Source organism: Varroa destructor, unplaced genomic scaffold (genome assembly GCF_002443255.2).
Source record: "Varroa destructor unplaced genomic scaffold, Vdes_3.0 BEIS01000001.1, whole genome shotgun sequence".
Lineage (NCBI taxonomy): Eukaryota > Metazoa > Arthropoda > Arachnida > Mesostigmata > Varroidae > Varroa > Varroa destructor.
In genome coordinates, this window is record NW_019211454.1 from 68,688,699 (window position 1) to 68,713,505 (window position 24,807).

General features: G+C 38.2%; 1 protein-coding gene and 1 long non-coding RNA gene across 10 annotated transcripts in view; both read right to left on the bottom strand.

The window, feature by feature from the left end:
• Positions 1 to 7,336: 7,336 nt before the first annotated feature.
• Positions 7,337 to 12,252, bottom strand: LOC147759021 (uncharacterized). The gene is made up of 3 exons (XR_015322067.1): positions 11,869 to 12,252; positions 8,876 to 10,046; positions 7,337 to 8,582 (listed from the first exon to the last, which is right to left on the bottom strand). It is a non-coding gene; the product is annotated as an uncharacterized LOC147759021 (long non-coding RNA).
• A 21-nt stretch (positions 12,253 to 12,273) lies between these two features.
• LOC111246589 (scavenger receptor class B member 1-like) overlaps positions 12,274 to 24,807 on the bottom strand; it is a 61,076-nt gene continuing 48,542 nt past the window's right edge. For all 9 annotated transcript variants that reach the window (XM_022796443.2, XM_022796435.2, XM_022796498.2 and 6 more), the window contains exons 3-13: positions 23,251 to 23,509; positions 22,784 to 22,925; positions 21,432 to 21,671; positions 21,106 to 21,191; positions 20,584 to 20,642; positions 19,970 to 20,179; positions 19,244 to 19,392; positions 18,945 to 19,015; positions 16,750 to 16,801; positions 16,350 to 16,486; positions 12,274 to 14,163 (exon numbers count right to left, since the gene is read on the bottom strand). In XM_022796443.2, coding sequence (XP_022652178.1) covers positions 14,058 to 14,163; positions 16,350 to 16,486; positions 16,750 to 16,801; positions 18,945 to 19,015; positions 19,244 to 19,392; positions 19,970 to 20,179; positions 20,584 to 20,642; positions 21,106 to 21,191; positions 21,432 to 21,671; positions 22,784 to 22,925; positions 23,251 to 23,509 — 1,511 coding nt within the window. In that variant the 3' untranslated portion in view covers positions 12,274 to 14,057. The remainder of the gene's footprint in view (positions 14,164 to 16,349; positions 16,487 to 16,749; positions 16,802 to 18,944; positions 19,016 to 19,243; positions 19,393 to 19,969; positions 20,180 to 20,583; positions 20,643 to 21,105; positions 21,192 to 21,431; positions 21,672 to 22,783; positions 22,926 to 23,250; positions 23,510 to 24,807) is intronic.

The following is a 24,807-nucleotide window of genomic DNA, read 5'->3' on the forward strand; positions in this document are numbered from 1 at the left end:
ATTAGACAGGAAACGGTTAAACAGTCAACCAAGCTATTTAATATTAACGAATTTTGACGAATTATATATTAACGAATCTGGACCAGTAATAAAAGCTCCATAGTTACTAACCCCATTAGGACCGGCTTTGCATTTCTCCAGAGTGCTGAAAGGGTTCATGTTATCTCACCATAATATAGATTGTCAAAATTTGTTTTACTTGTCCTTGAGTTGGACTTGTGTTCTCTAAGGGATCAGCAGGTGGATCGGTCTGTAGCCAGTTATAAAGAATTCTTTCTGGCGACCAGGAGTAAGTCATATGCGGTATGCGCTCCGTTTCAGCGAAATCGTATGCCCGTTGCATCTCGAGCGGAAATTTTAAAATTATATACGATGTTCATACTCACCATTCTGAGACTAACTGCTACTTACGTGCGTCTTCAGCGATCTTAGGATCTACCTGTCGATGAACTCTCTAGTCTATAGTAAACTGACTTCAAAGGGAACAAACACTTTTTATTTAATCATTCATAGTTGCGTCTGTCCCACTATTCAACTCTCATAGCATCCGCCCTTCCCGTGCACGTTCTGGACTTTGATACCAAGGATTATTCAACATTGTTTTTGCGGTCTTCCTCGAAAGGAACGTAACACAGCATGCAACTGCTTGGCTATAATAGCTATAATCGAAGTTATGGGAAGTAAGATTCTGGCTATTGTGTGATTTGATTTTTAAACTTACAAGCCAAACACTGTAATTCGAAATGCCATGTTTGTTTCAACGCGTCAATCGGTGTTTTAAGAAAAATATTGTCCCGGCGTTTCAAGATCCCTCTGCCAAGCTCTATCGTCCCTTGGTCCATTTGGTCCAGGTGTTGCGGTATCCTTTGTAGACCTTCCAAAAAATATTGCTCTCCTCTTTATAAATATAGAAACGGATGTTTTCGAACTGATGTGATGCATTTATGTGTGGAAGTTCACCGATTTAAATGGTTCTGTTGAGTTCAGAATAGCATTAACTAACTGTTTTGGTGAGTATTTCGAAGCAGATATCGATTAGGATAAAGCCAAGTGACAGAAAATGTCGCAGTGGGAACTGGTTAAAGTTGTTGCATGAAATGACAGCTATACACACTGTACATTACGTCAAGTGCCGCACTATGAGCTTATAAGGTAAGTGTATATAAGAGGATATATATAAGACGAGAGGTACAGATTACGTCGTGATCTTAAAACAAAAACTGCCCCAAAAAGTAGATAAAAATCAAAGAAAGCCTTTTGTTGAAAGTCAATGCCTAACGTCAGTGTGCGAACATTTGGACACCCACAAACCGTGCCATTTCTTCCTTTCATATTATTAGCTTAGTTTCGAATTAATCTCATATATTTTTCTGGAGAATTTTTTAAATGTACTCTTGATCGATCATACGTTTGGACACTAATCTCTCGTTTTCAAAGGTGTGGCAAGCGTATGTTATGTGGTGAACCTTCCCACGGTGCCGAAACCTAAATAGGAACTTTGTGCACAGAATCCGTTTTAGGATCATACTTTTCCTAAAATGTTAAAAAAAAAAACAATTGGACATCTATGCGACGAAGAGGAAGTGTTCAAAAACACAGTCAGGCTATTCGAGCATATATGGATCGACGGGCTCATATAGCGCCAGCCCTAACCATAACTCCATAGTGATTTCTATTATCTTCAGACAGGCGGCTTACGTTTTGTACACGCCTTAGTTTTTAGGATACGAGTTAATCTTAAGAATAAATAGATTAATTAAAAACTTATAAAGTTACTTAATTTTACAGTTCATTTTATTTGAACGTAACATTAGGTTGACAAGATCGTAGCTAACTTTACATCTCGCGCAGGATTGTAAAGTGAATAATATTGCGCTCCCTGCGTACCACTGACTATAGATAATGCGTTTTCAACCTAAATATTTCAAGCGGCCTGTGTGAGAGCCTGACACTCACTGTTTTGAAATATTGGACAAAAAAAAAAAACTGTACAAATAAGGAAAAGTAAAAGCTCGAAGCAACAATGTAACAAAAAGTACACGTAGCATTGAACAAAAAGCTTCTTTCAACTTTAGTTCCATACAAACGTTTGTAATAGTAAATAAGCTAAATGAATCAGCTGCACGCTGACGTCTGCAAGTACTGCATAAAAATTCTTATATAATGCATTTCGTGGTTTTTACGTCAAAAGCGCTAGAGCCAGTCACTGGAACGCAGATCGTTATTTTAAAGATATTTCTTTTTGAAAGAGACTGTCTACAGAAATTATAAAGTAGTTTACCCTATTCTTTACAACAGGGAACTCTGAACAGGCTCCAAGATTCCGGCATACCGTGGCGTACTAGGTCATCTGATATTCGTTTTTTTTTTGAACAAGGCAACGTACCCTTACGGATGAATAAGCCGTTGATGCATTTGTAAGACGGAAGAAGTTTCCCTGCCATTTTCTTCAAAACCAGTCGTGCGGAAAACATCTGTAGCATTGGATAGTGTATTTAGACCATATATAAATATATAACTCAAGGAAATATTTATATTCTCTAGATTATTTGTGACGCTAAAGTGACCGGGGCCAGTTACTTGAATTTATTGCAAGACTTCGTCTTACCACGCGTTCAATTCGGGTTTGCGGGGAAATTGCGGGTTTTATTTCGACAGGGCGAAATACCTGCACACCATTGTCATAATTTAAGAACCTATATTAATGAAAATCTTTTAAACAAAGTCTTATAGAACGTTTCCAAATTATTTTACGCCAAAAAGCTAACCATGTAATCAAGCAAGGATGTGCTATAACACCAACAAGATCAGTTTTTTACTCAATAGCTCATCAGTAATACTCTTGAACACAGAACCCCACAGCTTCGGCAATAGTGTCCACAGAGAGTCAAGAGTTAGTATTTGAGAAATATTTTGAACAAGATTCAAACATGATGAAAACTGGGCATTTATGAGATTAATTCTCCGTTCTTGTTCTATTGGGAATGTTTCTAGATTAGAAATCAAAAGATACCTAGGCAAATAGGAATATACACATATATATTTAGCTGCTATACATCTGCTACGTACCTCACGAAAATGTAGATAAGTGACCACCTGTAACAAACGCACTCCATTGCAGACGGAGATTAGCTGTGTATACGAAGAAATAAGTGCTTTTCCAAAATGTGCTGCTCTGACAAACTATCAACCTCGTATATCTACTGAATAGAGAAACAAAAACGTTTACTAATCTTCTATTATATCAAATTCGTCATATAAAGTGCTACAGAATATCATACACTCTTGCCGAGAGCCAGCTGTCCTATGGGATGCCTCACGACGTTACCGGGCGTAACCGTAAGAAAACGCAAAAAAAAAACTCGAAACCTAAGGAAAATATTGCACTTAGCTAGATGGGTTTTTTCGAAGGCCTATTTTAGGCGCAGTCATGACTGGCGTAAAAGCAAACATAACTCATTTTCGAATATCCTACGCACATAACCGATAAATAACCATAGACACTAATATATGGATGACAGTGCTATGCATCGAAACAGATGAAGTTGAACGACACGCAAAAGAGATGGAAATCACGCCCCTCTAAAGTTGCGTTAGAAAAACTTACCATTTGTTAGAACGTGGATGTATTCCGAGTGGTGGTGTGGTTCATTCAATACTTTTTTCCCAAAGTGCATCTCGGTAGTTCATACGGTGCAACGTGATAAGTAATGATTCACTATGTCGAATCTGTATACGTATACTATACCAGTCCTAGTAAAGATGATGCCATGTACACCTTGGTAGATTGTTCTCCGCTGAAACTCTTGCCGGGCCCGATCAGTCATCACATAAGCTTCGTTCAATATCTCTAGACACCGACATAAGGACAACTGGCTAAAAAGTAGTAGCTAGGAAGAAAGCACTCGAAAGAAAAGCGAAATAATTGTCCAGTCAAATAAAAAAAAAAAAAACAATGGGGAATACGAATGATACTGCAGAGTAAAGTAATGGGGTCTGATGAACAGGGGAGAATACACGCGATGCTGCCATACAGACAGACACGTCAGACGAATTTGGTGTGTATAATGCGATAGGGCTGAATCTTTCTAAAAGGATTCATTAGGAGCTCCAGTTAATTAAACTCCTGCAAATTAACAGATGCCGAAATTATACGACTCCCAAAGAGTAGACTATCCTATATCTGCTTCACTAACCAAGTATAACATGGCATAACACCGTTATACTGAAAACAACAGCAAGGGATTGACTAAGGTCGTCGTCTACCATTCTCGAAAACGATCGACATAAGCGTCGGATCATTTATCAGCGCAATCGGAGATACTGAAAGTTTTCTGCAGCAAAAGACCACGGTCGCCTCTAACGAAGGCGCTCCTTTCGTCAAAGCCAAGTAAATGAAATAAGAGAGTTATTAAACATATTGGAGTTCCAAGTCATCTTTCTTACAGCTGAGTTCTTACAGTCAGATATTTTCTAAACAAAAATTATGCGACATATGTTTGTTTTTTATTGTTAATTTAACAACTTAATCATCTCAGTATGAGCAATCCAACTCTTTTGTCTGTGAAACTTCCAACTACTAAATTTTGATTTGAGGCTTTTAAGTACATTTACATTTCTCTGCTACTCGTTCAGGTTTACCAAATAATGCCTTTTTTTTTACTTAGAATAATACCGCATCGCCAGTTTCCATTTTTAGTAAACGCTTATATTTACTGTGGACATAAATGAAAAATTACGTCACAAGAACCTTAATCTGTATATATATACATGCAAAGAGATAATACATTTCTCTATGTAGTAAGTGGGAAATTATCTTACCTCTAAAATACGGCATACAGTTGTACATATTTGTTGAGGATTTTTTTTCTGAAAATGTATTACCAAGCAACCTGGCTTTTGCTAATTTCTTGCCTATTTCAAGGTAATGTTAAGTTATGCACAATTAGACGAATTCAAATACATGATATATGACTCAATATAAAGAGTGCTTTAACTTTAATGTCTAATGCTGTTGTCGGAGAAGCGCCTCGAAAAGTGTATACGGTTCTTGGGAATTTGCCCCGTTAGTCTGGCACGCATGCTATATTTAAAAAAAAATAAGTACCTATCTTCTAATATGTTATTGAAGCGCTTGCATTTTATTAAGCTTTCGCAACAACGGGTCGCACAGCTTCTGTCGTTGCATTGATGCCGTGTTGTTATTAGTTGATCATTAGCCGTTTCTGCGCTATTAGACGTATAGTTTTCTGTCGATATAAGTATTGCGTCTGTAGTAACATCTTACCTATAAGAATCCTACGAGTTATAACTTCCTCAAATGAATTACGAAGGCGTCAGCTTGAAGCTATGACCGAACTCAGCATTTCGAACACAATTCTACGCACTCTGTAAGCAACCAAATCTGCTTGCAGACACGCATAGGCGTTATGAGTAATAATGCAAAGATCTTTTTCTGCGGATTGTTTGCACTCTATCCTTGTAGTAAGTGCACATTTAGACAATAGATCTATATGCACGCAACAGGTCAAAATGCTACTTCCTTTTAATAATATTCTTTGCATAATATATATGTGTATACATATATATATATTTTTTTAAGGTTTTATGTGTTCACCTATATTGATATTCGTACGTGGCAACAATTTCCGCAAACAAGGCCGAAACATAAAACAAGCAACTTTACATTTCGATTTATTTCGGACCGGGCCGATCGGGATACGGCAACGTTGATTCCTCAGTCGGATAGGGGAAAAGGAACACCACTCGTCTTTCATCATTATTTACGTCTCGACTGGGTTTCTACTTCACTCGATCGACTCAGGGTACACTATGTCAGTAGTTTGTGTTTCCCAAGAAAGCGATGAGATTCGGAACTGGGGAAAACTTAGACATGAGCTGTATTCGAAGGAACATGCAGCAAAACCCCTCGAGGAGTACATTCAGTGAACAGACAACAATGAGCGCAATACTCCTTGTCTTAGTCTCGACAATGGGAACAGTTTCCAATGTTGTTTAACTATAGTTTATGCTTATCAACTCTTAGTTACATTACGGCTTCGACAAAGCTGCTTAGGATGTCGACTGAAGGCCGTAGTACCGAAAACACTTGGACTCACGGGTGTTACGTTAAACGTTTCATAAGTAGGGGGGCAACTAATATATCGGTCTACGGGATCGTTTTACCTACAGACACCAGGTCTCAGCTAAACAGCGTATGGAATATCAAGTTTCAGGTTTTAGACGTTAATAAGAACCTTTTGCCCGTAGACACGTTTAACACGACTTGGCTTAAATTTGCTCAATTCTATATTATAACCGAAGTTTGGCATCAGAATACAACCACTGTCAGAGAAAATGACTTACAAGGAACCCACATAAATGACAAAATAGGAAAGACACGCGAAAAAAACCTTTTCGTAGCGAGTATTTCTTTTAGCACTTTTTAGTGCTCTAGTCTCCGCTAACACTACATTTAGCTATTGGGCCTTAGGTGGACTCTGAGACCAAGTACAAACCATATAGAAATGTCTCTTTTTATTTTTTTCTTCTTATTTCTTTTTACTTCTTAAAGTCTTATTTAATTACAAACATTAAGTTATAGTAATGCACAACCTTTATCCACATAGTTGTTAGTTTGAATGCTACGCATATCTATAAAAGGGTTCCTCCTAATGCAAAATTTTAGTTAGGCTAATTTTTGTCTTTTTTGCCCTTAATCCCGAACTTTGTACATATGCAGTATCTAGTACAAGTTTATCAAATTTCTAAAAATTTGACTTTGCAAAAATAAAATCTTCGGGTTCGATCTTCGTACGTTAGGAGATTTGGACTAGAAGCTCAGTTTTATGAAGCCTCAGTATGAAGAACCTTTACAAAGGTTCCAAAATGAGTTACGGCGAGCAAATCTAGGACCGAGCAGGGACTAGAAACTTTCAGAATCAGGGTTGTTTTATGTCTAACCAATGTGTTGAAACATCAATCTATGTTGAAATAGGACGGATCCACTATCATTCGTGCTGCAAAATTATTTTCAGTTTTATATATGTATCTGTACGAAACGATGAAAAAATATTCTTCGAATGGACTTTATTAATATTATACAAATACTGTAGTCCGTCATGTAACCCATTGGCTGTTGGATTTTATCGTGTATGTCTCATAATTCCAACTAGACCAGAAGATAAGCCGGCAACGCTCAACATCTGGAAGCAAGTTAACTACTAGGTTCTAAAAAACAATATAGATATTCGATTAATACATAAAATTACTGAATGAAAAAACTAGGATGGAACTATTGCCATACTGCCATAAGTTTTCAACTATATCTGACAGTTTAACTTTTATTATTTAATTTTAATTAATGAATTAAAATTTTTAAGTTCATTTTAAGGTAGTTTTACTTCGCACACTTTTCGTACAAACATGCCAGATATATCCATGATGGTCCTTAGGTCAAAGTCCTGCGATACCACTCGTTACAGAACAAAGCTTAAGGACATTTTGACTGAGCCAAATGAAGAATTACAGTGTAAACTGTAGTTGTACTTCCACGATCTCTTAAATAACATCAATATTGTAATTGTTACATATATCCTGCACAAATTATCTCGTCGGTAATCTTATTATTATTATTATTATTATTATTATCAGAGATTCTTGCTGCTATCAGCTTGCGAATTTTCACATAAATTCACCCAACGACGAAACGAAAGTATGCTTGTCGTTGAACTAACCTTTACTCGGCGTCCTTGCGATACAAAAGGAACCAGGACCGTATTTTTTATTTTAGCTATAGCAAATATTGCCTGTATATGTTGCAATGTTAGCTCAAATTCAATTTAGAAGTTCTACCGCACTGTTCATATCCGCGTCATTACAGATAGTGATTTCATTTTGAGCGTATCATGCACCGCATTGCTGATAAGTGCATGTATTGTAAACCTGCTTTAGATGCGCTCAGCCGCCTCGAAGTGCTTTTTCAGAAAGGATCGCGGATCCTATCTAGCATATAAAATTAATAAGTTTATTAAAAAAATAAACTTCTAGAAAAGTCTGTGCACGCTCCCAACATCTATGTCATGAAGTGAACATAGGAGTGTACTAAAGACCAATGCAGTAGACTGAATAAGCTGGCTTTTGCGTCGATTTAAATTTCCTTTGTTAAATTAAATTATTATTATTAAAAATATTAAAAAATCTGACATTATGTTACCTCAGGTGTCCAACCGAATTTGAAACTTTGCTTTATTATGTATAATATATTCATAAGCGTCTTAAAGGCAAAGCGTAGCGCAATTGGAAATCGATATGGGCATCGTTTTCGTGTTCTTACGCTTCGTTAGTACTGGAAAAACAATATAACTTACCATACCATGTAAGTCCTCTACGCATAACTTCTGGTTGATCCAAGATGAAATTCCATTTTTCTAGGAGACACGAAATAACACAAAGCATCTGACCTTCAAACCTAATGGATTTCTTCTTTTTGTGTCATAGATCACATAAGACGTAGTCTGGAAATATCTGATATTCTTTTTGCGTCCGCAGTGCAGATTTGGCGCTCGCTACGCATAGGCATTCTGAAAATGACGACAAAGAAGCCGGCCTCATTACGTGGCACTTCCAATAAACACCGCAGCTCTTCAGTTGCAGTATGTAACTGCGAAGGCAGCAACTTTAACGCTCCTCGCTCCGGAAGCCGTGGATAGAATAGACATCCGTATATTGATGAAGACTTACGCAACGAGTCCATTTAATATACCGTTTATCATGCAATGCTTAGCGGAGAATAATGTAATTCCTTTACGTGGCCAACGACTAATTCTCTTAACGGCTTATACTGAGCTAGCTAAACCGGAATCAATGTACTTACGGAAGCGGTGGCTCCACATTTGGCCTTCTTTCTTGTCACTGCCGCCTCAACCAGCCGGAATCGGACCACGGTACGGCCTTTCAAAACATGCTGATAGTCTTCGATTGCTGAGTAGTCAGTCCATCTAGCTATCCGACTTTTCTTGGATATGCAGTAAATGTAATTATCGATATATTTACAACAGCCATCACGAGGGATATGGTACAGTTTCAGGGCGAGAATTAGTCACTCTCTGGGGTGTAGGTATTGGAGCTGGGAGTCTTTTTGAACGCGCTCAAACTTCTTGCTGTAATTCTGCAGTAGAACAAAATGGCCGCCGACGACACAGTGGTCGAAGCTTGATCTTTCACACAGATGCTTAGTCTGGCTAAGAGGGACAACGTAAATAAACTTTTATCTCTGTCTTTGAAGAACTTCATTGAGCATGCAGATGACTTAGTTATATACGGTCTGATACGGATCTATCCAGCAAGCGCAGAGCTAGTATTGGCAGCAGATCTGACAAAGACGGAAAAGGTGTACCCTGCCAAGTCACCTCTTGCTTATGTTAAATTGTTTCCGTACTCAACAACAAAGGTTTCACCCCACACATGCCAGAAAAATACAAAAAGGCGGTCCGCCTTCTCGTTCTCCACAGCTCTCAGCTTGTTCAACCCGATTATAGCTCAAATCGAAACATATGGGATACGAGTCATGGGATACGGTGGAAAACGTGGGAAAGTTAGATCGTGTTGAAGCCGAGTTCCTCAAGAGAGCTCTGGGATTACCGCTTCGCATACCGTTTAGCCGACACGTCACCGCTGTCCGAGGACTTGCGTTGCCTGTTCAAGCTCCTAGCAATATAAGCTTCCAAGACCAACCTTAGAAACGACGAATGAAAAATTATATTATTATGTGAGAAATTAATCAATGAGGATTTACTCGATTCGGGCACGACGAAGAACAGCGAAATGAACAGAAACGAATCAGTGAACCTGATATATTATGACGCGTATTTTATTTAAGTGATGGTAGTACCGAAGTTCCTTTACACACTGTCTTCATAACTAGTCGAACGTTTAATAAGTTGTAACGTCTTGTAGTGTACATCAGTCTTTGCTGGTTCTGTAAAATTAAATATTCGCACGGATATTTGTCGTCTGTTCCGTTTTTCCGGTAGCGTCGTCTTGCCCTTTAATAACAAGAAAGCAAGTAAAGAGGTAAAAAAAAAAAAACATTTAGGAACTCTTTATGTAAGTTCAGGAGTACGGTTTTTGCATTGTATCTAAATCACATAGTAACTAAAGAGTTAAGATGTTTCTCAAGCCTAACAGACTTATGAAGATCGAGGCTGACCGCGACCCGCCAGAACATATGCTATAAATGAAGGATCAAAGTGGTGTTCGCCTAACTATATGACAATATCATAAGTATAATAAATCATACCCACCTGTACAAACCGACAGATAAGAGCAGTGGAAAATTGCTAAAGAAAGTTAAAATTTTGACGGACATAGACTCGCCGTAGTATATAACCTATATTGCAAAATTCACCATTGTACTTATAAAGAAATGATTTAAAAAAAAAAAAAAAGAAAAGCCAGAATTCCAGACATACCTGCATAGGCAATAATTTACGTACTGCGCACTGCTGCTATTCGTAGCAGCAGTGCTTAAAGGGGCACATAGGAGCATTGAAAACTAAGTAATAGGAATGAAGTGTTACCGAATGAAGTGTTACAATTATAAGTAATAATAATAGTTATAAGTTAACTAAGATCCTATAGGAATTATAAGATAATTCCAATTGACCAAAAGACCAATTGTTTCACTAGGCTTAACACAGTAGTAATAGTAAGCATTGTAAATATTGGTCTGGTAAAAATGTAATAAATTAAAATAACAGCACTTAAAAGCATGATAAAACTTTAATGAGATACTGACATGTTGTTTACTATTATATAAAATACTCAAAATATACTAACTCGGAGCGGAACAAAATATACTAACGGACTCGAGCGAAAAACATTTTTGGATTTAGCGTCTAAGTTCTGTTTCTGACCTGACCGAGCTACTATTGTGAACAAAATTCAACGGTTAGGTTAGGTTAGGTTAGGTAGTTAGTTTCGAAAGAACTATCGAAAGATAGTTTTATGTATGTAACCTAATTGGGAGTTGAAACATATTCTAGATAAGCGTTATTTAATTCATAGTGTATGTTAACATACACTATGTATTCATGGCTTAAGGGAAACTTTTTCAGAGTAAGGTCCCTTTTTCGGCGCTGAGTGCCTCATACTCATCGACCTACATGAAATGCACATGTTCAGTTGGATTACTTGAGCCCTCTTTTAAAAAAGGCAAGGGATTCTAGCGCGTGGCTAGTATGGAACCTTTTGGCTTGAAATCAAACCTAATTTTTGGCCATTACAAACAAGAAAAATAGCCCATATCGTTTTATTAAGAAAAATGTATACATTCTAGATAACTCAGGTTAAATAATAATAATCTACGTAAGCATCGATACATGTAGAGGAACTAAGTCGAAAACTAACATTTTGTAAAATGAAAAATTTTGTGTATTTGGAGATAAGGGGTTGCAGGGCGCTTGAAACAATCCTGCAGGTGTGGGTAAGTCGAGGTACCGGGGAGTCTGCTTTTAAAATTGTAAACGTAAACCACAGCGTTTCATACTTTCAGGGGTAAAACGACTAATTATCTAAATCAACCAAATTAGTTTAAATAGATTCCTTTGAAAAAAAAAACCTGATGGAGTCATTGAATCTTTAAAATTAGAATATGGTAATTTTAATCAGTAAGAAACATTGGTTTAGCCAATTTACGTCGTCCCTAATTAGTAGACAAGCCAAATAGATGCCTTTTTGGTTAGTATGTCCATGCAAAGCTCGTTCCCTGCACGTGAAGTCACCTAAAATCGGAACCACGAGGTGATATCACGCAAGTGATTCAAAAGCGGGCGTACGGCACAACTGGGCCTGGTTCAGTAAGCTTACATTGAGGAGTGCCAGTCTCCAATGTGATGCACTATACTCTATGTTGTTTTTTCCATTGGTTGTTGGCTATCCAGCCTGTTGGATTACATGAGCCTACTATGCCTGTGTCCCGTGGGATCGAAGAGACCTGCAAGATGCGCTACAACTGCCACTACCGTCCGCGTCTTGTTTTAGCGGGCACAGCGGACGCCACTAGCGTGTAAAGTGAAATATGAAATCAAAATTTCGAAAAATCGCATTGGCCAATTGCACGAATCAAAATCATGGTCCTATTACACTGACGCAGAGTACATGCTCGGCGTAATTCTAATATTTTGAATCTGCCTTTAGTTTCTATATAAAATTTAGTATGTTATTTTGGATTTGATTAGAAACAGTAAGAGGAGAAATAAGAACACGTCGTAATTAAATATACTTCGTATATTATTTCTTTATTGTTTTTTTTTTTTTGTATAAAAGCGTTTCTAGTTTTTGTTTATACAGCAACGTTGAGATAAAGCCATCTAAAAATATATATTCCGCTATTAATACTTACAGTGTTTACTTTCTGCAAAATAGTTGTAAAAAAATAGTAGTAAAAACCTGGGATCTACTTTTGTGTGCAAGTTCTATAGACGATTTAATTGTCTACGAACTTCCGTCGGCACAGCTTTTAATTAAGAATTTAAATGCAACCACTCTGTTAAAAGCTACAAACCTACTAAAACATATAAAATAACGTTACTGTCTGTCAGTACCATAATGAATCTTTCATCCATATCAATCCGATCTGTTTCTTTTTATGTGTGAGTCAATTCATGAACTAAGATTGTAGATATTTAAATAACTACGATATGTACTTCACGTCGCTTAAATCATTGCTACTTGGTTGCTACGCCTTCACGTATTTTAACGAGTTTAGACCTACAGGCTTCGTGTTTAGGGTCTCAGTCATATCATTATTGTACATTTAAGGTAACTTTCTATTTCAAGCCAATGGCACATCCTTTCTAAGGAAACGTAAAATCCCACCGAATGTATTCATGGTGTCAGGCTTTAAAAGTATGTTGAACGTTTCCAACATCTGAGCAGACATGTAAGGCCCAATATTAAAGGGTAGCCGCAGTCCCGTCAATTCAGATATAGCGCTGACATACGGGATACTCGAACGAGAAACGAAAACAGTCCTAAAGAGGGACCTAGTTTCAGGGGGAGCTGTTTTTCGGCAACTTTCTCTCTTACTCTTTCTTTCCCGAACCAATTTTTTTCACAAATACTGATTAATACGCACACACACACACATTCGCGTGTTCGCTTTCGTCGGCGCCTCTTCTATTCCCCCTGGTAAGGATTGCGGTTAAAGTTACTGTGTAACTTTAACCGCAATCCTTCAATTAACAAAAAGCTTCTTCGATACAGCTAATTATACGTAGTTCAACATTTTTTGCAATGAAAGGCTTCCTCCTCATTTGATTTGTTTTATTCTTTAAACAGATCTCATCCAACATTTTGTTCTGCCCCTGGGTCCTTGAACAGGCACTGTGTATTGGATAATACCCCATAATTTCCCATCATCTAAGCCGGATTACAAAATACAGCACAATGCTCTTTCAGCCCGTGATTTATTATGGTAACTAATCTAACTGATAGCCATTTAGTCTGATCGCTGCTGATCAATGAAAATTAGACTCAGCCCTCTCTTTTTGGACGCATCAACGAACAACGATATTCCTAGAATGACCTAGAGCTCAATATAGAGTTGAGGCCTAGCGCATATTTACCCGCGTGCTGTCATGTCAAGGATTGTGTAGACCAGTTCTTGGTTAGCTTTGTCGAGAGTGACCGGGAGTTGCGTTGTATCAGACGACAGCTGAGGGACTCATTAGGGGGTTTTCCTTTGCTATTGTTATATAGTTATTTTTCTTGCTAATGTAACTATCGTCTAGCCTATTGCTGCTACTGTTGCTGTGAGCCATAAGCTTTTCGAATATCTGCAGTTTCTATGTTATTGAAATCATTATATAGTAGTCTTTGGCAAATGGTATAGTTGTAGTTGTTCTGTTATTCGGTGCTCTTCAACTCCTATCATACACTCAACGTTGAGTGACGTCTACCTAGCTGATTGTATCTTGTTGGCTATGTTAATTTTTAACTCGATCATCGAGACATTCTGGTGTTGGTAGGTGCATTTTCTTCAGGAGATTCTCTTTTTAGACGAGTTGGTCGAGTTCGGGCTTCCTCGTTGCCTCTTGCGTAGCCATTTTGTGGTACTTAGTCGGATTTAATTGCTCAGTTTGACGCGTCCGCCGAGAATGACTGGATCGATAAAAGCCGGAAACGGAAAAAACAAGCTGACGTTAGTCGATAATTAATTTTTCAACAGAGATCACAAAACTAAATTCAAGTAAATATATAAGTGATATTTTCAACGACATTAAGAACACACAATGCTCCCACCGCGAAAACGATAGGTGATTTATAAAGCCGGATTGAAGACGACCAATTTTCACAGGTATATTTTTAAACGCGCACAATAGAAAATAACATATGTTTGTAACTCACGGAAACACTGGACACCGCATACTATTGACACTTATGCATCATGCGATCGCTTCAGGGTACAAAACTGAACTTTTGAGCCGTGGTACTTATATACTATATCGATATTAGCATTTTAAGGTCACTAGCGAGGACATATAAAGCCCAGTTATCGTAATGGTACTACTTAAATGAATTTAATCCTCTAGTTACTGAACGCCTATCTACACGCGCTTTTATATTTCACATGTCATCGCTTGCCCAGATTTATCCATAACCGTCCATCAGTCGTTTAGTAAGTGGTACTGTTAGTAGTAGTTATCGTGTTATAAAAACAACGTTATTATGGTTCCAACTCGTTTTTTTGCGTTTTCGTTTGCGATTTACATACACGGAAGCAAATGATGGAAGGAATACCAAATAATAAAAAAAGACGCACATAGATGTGCCTTCAATATTTTTCTATCGCGTTTAGCCATTAACAGTAAATAAATGCTTAATGAATCTGAGTATAAGATAGGCACGTATTGTTGAAGGCTCACCGTAAATAACGTAAGCTGTAAGGCTGTCAGTGCGCTTGATTTTAGTAAGCCGACGGTTTGGGTAACCCTAGTAATGGTCTTGTATTTATGTTTGGAGATATAGAAATACGGCTTTTCTCTGAACAAAACGCAGCGAATATTTATATGCATTAATAACTTTGTTTTTTATAGTAGACGAACCTAAGATTCGAATTAAGTATAGCATTTCCTAGTTGTCAATAAGTCGAAGTAGGGGACGTTTGAACCGTTGATTCAGGACATCCAAGAAACAGTCCACTCACTTAACTTATAGACTCTTATACCTATTTTGTGATATTTACCATGATATGCGGGTTCTATTTACAAGGTACAAATACATAATGCAATGGATGCAGTGATCACAACCTTGGGTCAACTTCCACATAGTAACGTGTATATTGATATAAACCTCTTGAAAGGAGTTCGAACCCAAACTCGTTTTAGTATTTTTTTTTTTGTTTCAACAATGCTGTTGTGGTGTATTTGAAAGATACAGATGACGGTGAAGTCGTCGTGATGAAAAATGATTGCCATCCGCATCTTTTATTACAGATTGCTTGAAAACAGGGAGGCTATAAGATCGATGTGGGATAATCCTGGCTTTTCGTCACCTCATAAAGCACGTATTCATCTATGCGTAACTGTTGTCACCTGAATCACATTACGTCAACCATGAAGGCATACTGTCTGACCATTTCAACAGGGCCCAATTTCATAAGATCTTGCTTCATAGAAAGGGTCTTTTCATTCTTAGGAGCAATTTGCTTCACGTAGCTTCGCACCGGCCGCTCCTTGTGTCGGCACGTTCAAAATAGGCCTATTCACGCATTTTACGCAAGCCCCTCTATCGATTTGCAGGTTATTACGGCAATGGCAGCGGCACAGCAGAACTGCACGGTAAATAGCTTATTTTTTGACTGGTATCTTCTCTGGGCACTTTGCTGGATGGCGGGAAACATCTCTATCTGTCTATACAATTTTTTTCTAAAACATTTTGCCCTAAGTCCGTTTGTCTTCACTGCGAATAATCCAACGCTGAGTGCTAAGCCTCAATATATTAGCGCAAAAAAAAGATGCCACTTTGTGAAGCCACTGAATAAAATCCGTCTGAAATCACTGGTTAGGTATGAAGATACATACGGGTATGAAATAAGGGTGCTCTCATGAAAAACTAAATTTACTTACTCCTTGTATCATATACGCGAAAATCTATATTCAAATTTAAAACGTCTTATAGTGCTATTTCAACTACTACGCATAATTACTAACATATATAATCTTTATTATTGGGGACGAAATGGGATTAAAAATACATGGCATTACCTCGTCGTTACGGTGTATTAGGTGTCTGCAATAAAACCTCGAGAAATAAATCATCTGTTGCGAAAAAATTGTACAACTTACTTCATAAGGAATCCGGCTCCAATAATGGAAATGATTATGCCAAGCAGCAGAACAATGATGAGTGCAATCTTAGCGAGTCCGGGGTAGCTAAGAACCTTATGCAAGAAGGCAACGATGCCAGGCCCAGCCTCCACATACTGCGAACGCAATACAATAGAGGGCCAGTGTTACCCAATCACATCGAATGAATGCATGTAGTCAAAAAAGAACGGTGAGTCTTTAGACATTAAAACTGAAGCTAATAAACATCAAAATATGCACAAATTTGATTGTTTTTTCAAAAATTAAAAAAAAAAAAATATTGCTCAGATGACTTAATCATCCCTATTTTCTAAACTAGCGATAGTGGACCGATGCGTTTACTTTTGTGCTGTTTTTTTTGAATAGTTCAGGTACTTACCAGTTCTTGCCAAAATAATGGCATGAGCAGCTCTGGAAGCTTTTCACCGTCCCTGGGAAAAAAAATCATAGTTATTTCTAAAGCAAAAAAAGGAGATACAGTTAAAAGTTTATAGCATTGTAGATCTTAGCTGTAATTATTTAGCTTTGGTTTTTGAATTTTGAACCAAAGTCGATCATCTTTATATTTATGGAGAAAGTAAAAAGCGTTTTCATACACCATGTGTTATTAAACAATTTATTACTTTAACGATCGTCGCGCCATCAGTTGATCCTAGTTTAGTCATTGAACGAACTGGCAAAGGCTACAACGTCGCTCCCTTGACCAGCAATATATTACAAGATGCAGTTTCTCTCTGCCAATTTTTCTAGAACAAAATTTGGTATTTATATTATTTCTTATTTATAATTGTGATCAACAATGATCCAGAACTGCCTAGATGCGTAGAACTATTTTTGTCAAGTCAAGGCGGACCTTCAAATAACAAAAAAATCTCCATTCAATCAGTTTCAGCCTTATATACATCTGTGGAATTATGTTAATATTTATGCGAACACAGGAAGGATGTGGGAGAGAAACGTATCCATGTGAAACTGAATTATCCAACACATTTTTACCTTTAGAAATTTGTTGCCGCAATTTTTTCCTTCTCTCCACTGGAACAAACGTGCATCGTGGCTTAATTCATTAAATTTTCCAGGGATATTGACTGACTAGCTGAAGCTAGGCTTTCCCTTCTTACCAATGACAAATGCTGAGTGCAGACAATTTTCCACTTGATAAAAAGATCGATAGGAAGCGCTCATTATGGAACTGAAATTGCTTTGCTTAACAGGTAGCGTTTGAATGTATTTTCGTAGCCCTAGGAAAAACGCATCTTTTTCATTTGCTTATCAACATTACACAAGCAGACGACAGCCTGTTCTTTACAAAGGATGAATCCTGCCGATTTAACACCAATTACCTGCACTCTATTTTTAAACAAAATATTCAAGCTCCACCTTTTTACCCATTTTCGTGGAGCCTATAGGGCTCATCAATCCTTCTCACTAGAAGACCTACCTGTTTCGGGCTTTTTTCGCATATACTGATAACACCCTTCTTCTGTCCGCTTCTAAAGTGTCTCCTTTAAATTACAAGCATCAGCAAATAAAGGTGCCCTTTGTGATCGTTGGCAACTGGCTTGCGGCTCATTTCTTTGAAACCAATTACCGACAGTCAATGGCAACACTCCTGTCGACGCTACACTGGTCAGCCAAAGTCTTCTCTGGAGAATAGCTGATTGCGTCGATAGTTTCACACACATAGATAAAGGTGCTCGGAGACTGTTTTGACTACAAGTTGATCTGGCAAGGTCAGATGGATCAAGCGCTGAAGATGCTAACACTAGCGAACGCTAAGTTTTTTAAAATGTGTTCTTCGTAAAAAGAATATACAATATTCTCTTTTGGCATTTCTTGCGTACCGTGCTCACTGTGATGTGTTTGAGCCACGGTACCTTTTCTCTCCTACCCCAACTTTTGTAATGCCCCAAGTTGTTTCAATTAGAGGTATTGCAGAACAAAGCCGTTTATCGGGGCTGTACCGCGGCGTCTCATCTATTCGGTCGGTCATTTATAACAGATATAGAGTGCTTATTATGCATCTTAAATAATAAGCGGACACCTGCCGCAGCTGTTACAGGACAACCTTCGAGGCCTGCGGACTCGTCACAGCCATCTCTTTTACCTATCACTTAGTTATTCCTACTGCCGAGAAGAGCCGCACGAAACCGGTCTTGGTTCGTAACAAGCTTGCATACGCAATTAACCACGGCTAGAACTGTGAATTAGCTATAACTATGCCAAACAATAAATTTGAGGGCAGTTTGCTCTTAGGTAATTCACCGAACAGGGCGAAGCAAAACCACTGTATGCGTATTATTAATCGCCGTCATGGTCAATCGAAAAAGCCTCTGGTTGCCATTAATTCCAGTCTCGTCGTACAACAAGGTTTGTTACATCGTTTGACACATCATATAGCGAAAAACTTCAATTAAAATAGCGGTATTTATAATAGCCACCAATCTTACTATGGTACTGACGTGTATGTACATTAACGGCTAATCGAAATAGTTTTTACGCAACTTGAACCTTGGTTTAGCACCAGCATATTATAAACTAGTAACGGTAGATGAATCTACGGACTATACGTACAGGCAGTCGAGCTGAGTTACACGGAAATTGGCCTGAAGCCTGCCGCGGACCGTTACAGTCATGCCGGTCATCTGTGAACAGAAAAATTGTAACCATCGCTTTTCTTCTAGCAAAGCCTCACTTCCATTGATGATGAGCGCATAACAATAACTATGGATAATAAGTCTGATGACGAGCTACACGCCTAACGCCAACTTCACACGAGCAATATTAAACTTGGCAAGGTATTGACAAGGAAACGTCAGCTTTTTCAGATAAAAATGTAGCTAACTAACTAACTTAAAAATGTGAACGCTTACAGGTTCATGATCCATGATAAATGTATGTCGTTCAGGGTCGGCGTTCATTCCTATGACTTTCTCTGAAAAGGACGGGTCGGCGTGCATGAAATGTGGCATTGAGAGTAGAATTGGAGCACCTTGCTTGCACGGTCCTGCTTCAGCCACACCTGTATAATATAAAGCAGACCCCAATGAGAAAAACTTGCACTTCGAAGCTTACCTGCCAAAAGACCCAATGTGAGTAATTTTTCAAAGGTACTATTTATTTGTTTAGGTTTCCTCGGTATAAAACAAGCGAAAAATGAATTTTCAGGTGAAACGCTGTACGTCTATTCTAGGACACTGCCTATGCTGCATAGGTGAGAAGTTGTCTATTATTAAAGCAACTTATTTAAATAAAGAAGGTTGGACTACTGTCCGTAAGTTGAGGAAACGATTGAGGAAAAACGTATTAATTTTTCAATTCACTATTCTTCCATCAAGGAAACTTGCCTGGAAAAAACTGCGTGCCACACCTGATAGTAACTCTCCCACAATTCTAAATAAACCGTTATACTTGTTAGTACCGTACTCATTTTGGCCATCTCTGTTTTTTGGCTGCGTATGATCTTACTAGAGCAGTTAACTGCAACAGTATCCGCTGGTAAGTTCTACCTATTCGTATTCGTTTTCGTTTCTAATTCAATGAACATTGTACTATTCGATGGTGACTGAATGGTAACATGCGCAGACCCTTTTACTTACCAGACGGCTCCCTATATATCTCATCATAGCAAGCATTTGCTGGTTCAGCCTCGCGATTATAAAAATTCTCCTTTCCAAGGATGAAACGACGCAGCCGGATCCCATTGGTATTAACATCTTTCTCATAGCGAATTGTTACCGGACGGCACATATCGGGAATATAGACTTTTTGCTCATTGGACTCATTCATCGGCGGTCGCAGGTACCCGACTGTGTAAAGAATATACCGATTACTAGTGAACGTTTGCAGGTGTTTCGCTTTAGCTACATAAATTTTGCCTATGACAAGTGCTGGTAATGAACGCGAGAAATCAGAGATCAGGATCAAAATCGGCAGGCTCAAAAGACTCGGCTCGCTTGTGTAAAGCGAAAAGGCATTAGGCGACGGGTTTCGATTATACGTAGAAAATGACACATTATTATTTCGGTTATAAACGATATGATAGCTAGATGCTGTTTTAGCTGTTATTAGAATAGTGTACCTTTTTTCAGGCATTTTAATAATACGAGAAACTATTAGATGTTCTGATTGAAAAAGGACGCCAGCACTCTCTAGGGCTATTTACAATAAGAAATGCATGTAAGAAATCAAAAGCATAAGGATGTTTGCTCACAGGTTCCGTCAACGATGTTGCATGTGGTATTTTCGATGTTCGGCCACATGGAAAGCACGCTGCAATAACAAACGATCGTTAATAACTTGTAGTGTTTTTAGCCGTGTAGAAAAATTCAGTGTTTTACTTGTAACCTGCGTAACCCTAACGGCAAAGGAACGGTTGGCATAGATATATCACGGAGGTTCACGCCACAACGGTTCACGTAAACGTTTCGTCTAGCTTTCTTGGCGTGGACTGAGCATTTAACCTTGAACATCTAACCAACCTTGCTTCTAAGGCCAGAACCTAGATCATAACTGGATGCTTGCCTGCTTGCTTCCACAACTTTCCGATAAACATAAACAATAAGTTCATATGACTCCTTACGAGTAACGACGACAGCAAATAGATAGATAGATAGATTTAGTTTCCACGTTTTTATCTGTGCGTAGATTACCTTCCTGCTTTGGATGTGGATATATGTTCTTCTGTTAGAAAAACTCAAACATCAAAATGTATTTTCTCAAAAAGTAAACTCACTGTTTGTGGTTAATGGAGTAAATGCGATTGAGATCCATGACTCCCGTTCCGCCAGTGAACATGTTGAATGTCGTTGGATCATGTTTCTGTGAAAACGACGCGACACGTTATGCATGGCATAGAACAGTTGACCGACGCAACGATTGCAAACGCGGACACGCATCGGCCTAATTTGGATTGTTGTATCAATCATGATTGCAATAGGAAATCATTGAAAGATTCATGTGATGACAATAACGAGCTCTTTCGATTTTCAAGATAATAAAACAGATTGATTTCAGGATATAACTAGTACATAATTATTTTAAACGAGAATTAACACTCACGTCAACACCGAATCCAAACTTTCCTTTTTTGTTATCCTTGGAGTTGAGCGCAAAAATTGCCTCCAGAAAACCTTCCTTTATCTTTGACAGTGCTACTAAGTTGTTGTACACTCCGTCGTAAGTTAGCTCAGCAACGGAATAGTTTGCAGTCAGTTGCTGATCTGCAATTGCGGCTTTAATAACCGGATCCACCGCTAGTCGGGCGAAGTAGCCTAAAGGCTTGAGTCTCTGAAGGGCCGACTGCAGAAATCCGTAAATACGCACAAGGTGAAACATGACGAAAACCTTTAGGTCTGTGCTATAATCTATCGATATATCTACTTATCTGAATAGTGACTGACTGCTCGGACCGGTGATATTTGATCAAAAGTAGGCACTGCTGTCGTGCATTTAAGAAGCACGTTTACAGTGGCATTGCCGTAGCCTCCTTTTAAAGTTAACGGTTACGACCAATCGCCGATGAATAGCTATTTTCTCGGCATAAAATAGTTTTGTCACTGGTTGTAACCCATCAGAATTGTAAATAGAAATTTCGTTTTGCTCTAACGTTACTCGCCAAAACCTCCTTCTTGAGCCGTTGCGACAAGCTGTAAGCCACGCCAGAGCTACAGTTAATTAAAACTAATACAATTTCTGTTCCAGTCCACTTTAACAATATCCTTCTTCGAACTGGACTATTCTATGATGCGGAAAAATCTGCCTACCATATACCAAACAGTAGATGTACACCTGTTTTTATGTCCTCGTTCCTTTTCTACCCCATTTCCCAGGTTCATTAATATGCGACGGGCGTGGATTGCGAGACTTTGCTAAAAGGTAGGTTTACGATGCGTACGTCGGGGGTATCAATCGCCGTCAAGTGAATGCTGTTGTCAAGATCATGCATTTTCCTAACTATGGTTGTTTTAGTGGCATGGGAAGGCGATAGCAGGCCTTATTTTCTCCACCTGTTTCAACGTGCGATGTATTATTCTAATTTACATAAAAGTAAGCTCAATTGCGACAAGTTACGCCGTCGTATATAACTGTCCCGGACAGGAAAGCCGTCCAATCAGAAGAGCAAGCTCAAAGGGCTTCCGTACGAAGGTCGTGGGTCAAGTCAGGGTAGAGGCGTGATCGAAACCTATTTGTAATAATCTACATTATGTCGAAAGTTCTTTGCTTTAATCGAGCTCTGTTTAAATGTAAGCTACGACGTTTAGCTTCTATTTTGTGCAATCAGTATGACGTACTTGTTCTATCGAATTGATTACGTACTCAGTCAGCGCATGCCTAATAGTGTTACTTGGTGATTAGAAAACGTGCCTGTAACAGCCTGCTAGTAGATGAATTAAGGCTAACTTTCAACTTACCATGACAGGAACGTTAATCATTGTTATACGTGTGGTATTCGGGAGAACGGAATTTTCCGCGTCAAACTCAAACTCCCGGTGTTCTTCAAATGTTACTGTTTTATTATCGAGAAATTCGATATTTATTTTCTTCAGGATTGTTCTGAAATTCGTAGTAATTACGTCAGAGATTGTTACACGTTTATTTCTAATGTATCCGTTATCGCCGGCACAGGTACGATTTGTGGGAACGAAGTTAGTTACATTACCATCACCTAATCGTCGTACAGCATTTTACCATTGGTTGAAAAAAAAAATCATCCACAAATTTGGGTGCAATAAGAATATGCTGTTATATTTAGTTAGTGGACGTATTTAGTTTAGTTTAATGAAAAAAAAAATAGTCGTCGTCTTTGAAAGGACGAGTTTTCGACATCTGAACTGTCTCATAGATATCTATTCAGTGCATCTAGATAGCGTTGACTTACTTATACCAGAAAGGTCCGACTTCTTGCAGAATGGGTTGTGTACCCTGCATAAACTCTTCGGGATTGGTGAGATTGAAAAAGTACCAGGCTGTTTTTGTATCCAAATGGTCGGAAACGTCTCGCCATATGGGAAAGCCTTGAGCTGTCGACGACAAGACAACCTTTCTACTGAGGATAAATTGAAACGTTGCCGTGAAGTTGATAAGTACCGCCGCCCCCAACACAACTAAGAATGCACCAACGACGACGCAGATCACCCCTAATAATGAAAGGAAAACGCAGTCCTGCTGTTAATGCTAAGACAGTTCGACCAATTGAGATTTGGTTGTAGCTGGCTAGCCTAAATAACTTAGATGCCGTTATATATATATATATATACTGCACCTAGTTTCCAGCTCGTAATATGAAGCATTATAATCAAACTTGCTCAAGAAATTAACACGAGCCAAAAAAAGCTCAGATTAATTTCCGTGCGAACATCAACTAACTAACTAACTAACTAATTAACCCTAATTTCACTCGGCCGATACTGTAAAAATTATAGTATAGTTTCAATGTATCTTTGAATTGTAATTAGAAGGACAAGAGAACCTTACAATATACTTAAAGAGAACTTTTTCGATTTTTAAGATAATAATATAGAGATTATATGGTATTGAAATATACATTTGTGTAAGTCTAATTTTGCTAAATTCGTATTTTCTCTTCACCGAAGAGCGTCGACCATTTAAATGCCCGTCAGAGTCAGTTGATTTCATAACGGGATTTATGGTAACATGTAATAGAGGTTACGTGTTAGGGGCCGAAAAACGATAGACACCCCAAATGACACAGAGCGCTGCGTCAACTCGATATATAATCAAGATGAAATAATGTATTGTAATGATTTATTTTATTAAGGAGTATGACATGGAAATAAGGTAGGATTACAGACGTGCCAGGTTCCGGCCTAATTGAGGTACAATGGAAAGGCCTTCTTCTAGGCTACCTATCAGCCAATATTCTACTTTGTTATACGCAGCGTTGTCAAAGATGGAAATGCTTGCTTTCCTCCGAAACCAGTACATTCGATAGGAAGTTCCTCGATGGAAAATGCATCGATGTAGTCTATTTATGAGTTTATGGGATCGTATCATAGTAACGACCTTCTAACGGTGGTAGATGCGCCTTTGCTTTGAGTGTATGTAGCAATATCTTGCGTACCAAGTTACCACTTACTCCGTATTCATTCGTTCATTTATCTTGTAGCGCTTATTTATTCATTGTCGGAATGAAGTCTTGTCATTTTGAAAATGGACCATGTATGAGCTCTTTTATATACGATATATTTAATATCTATTATCCTGATGTTATTACTTAGATTTGAGTGTAATTCTTACGGTATACTGTTTTAATTACTGTAAAATGACTTTAATTATTGTAACTTAGACGGAAGTTTACCTGTGTAAGCCTTCTTGGCAACTAAATCATACTTTTGATTAATTAATTCTATGTATTTAAAGCGGTGCGGAGGTCAGAAAATGTGTATTTGGTTGTATTGTAGTAGAGTTTATATAT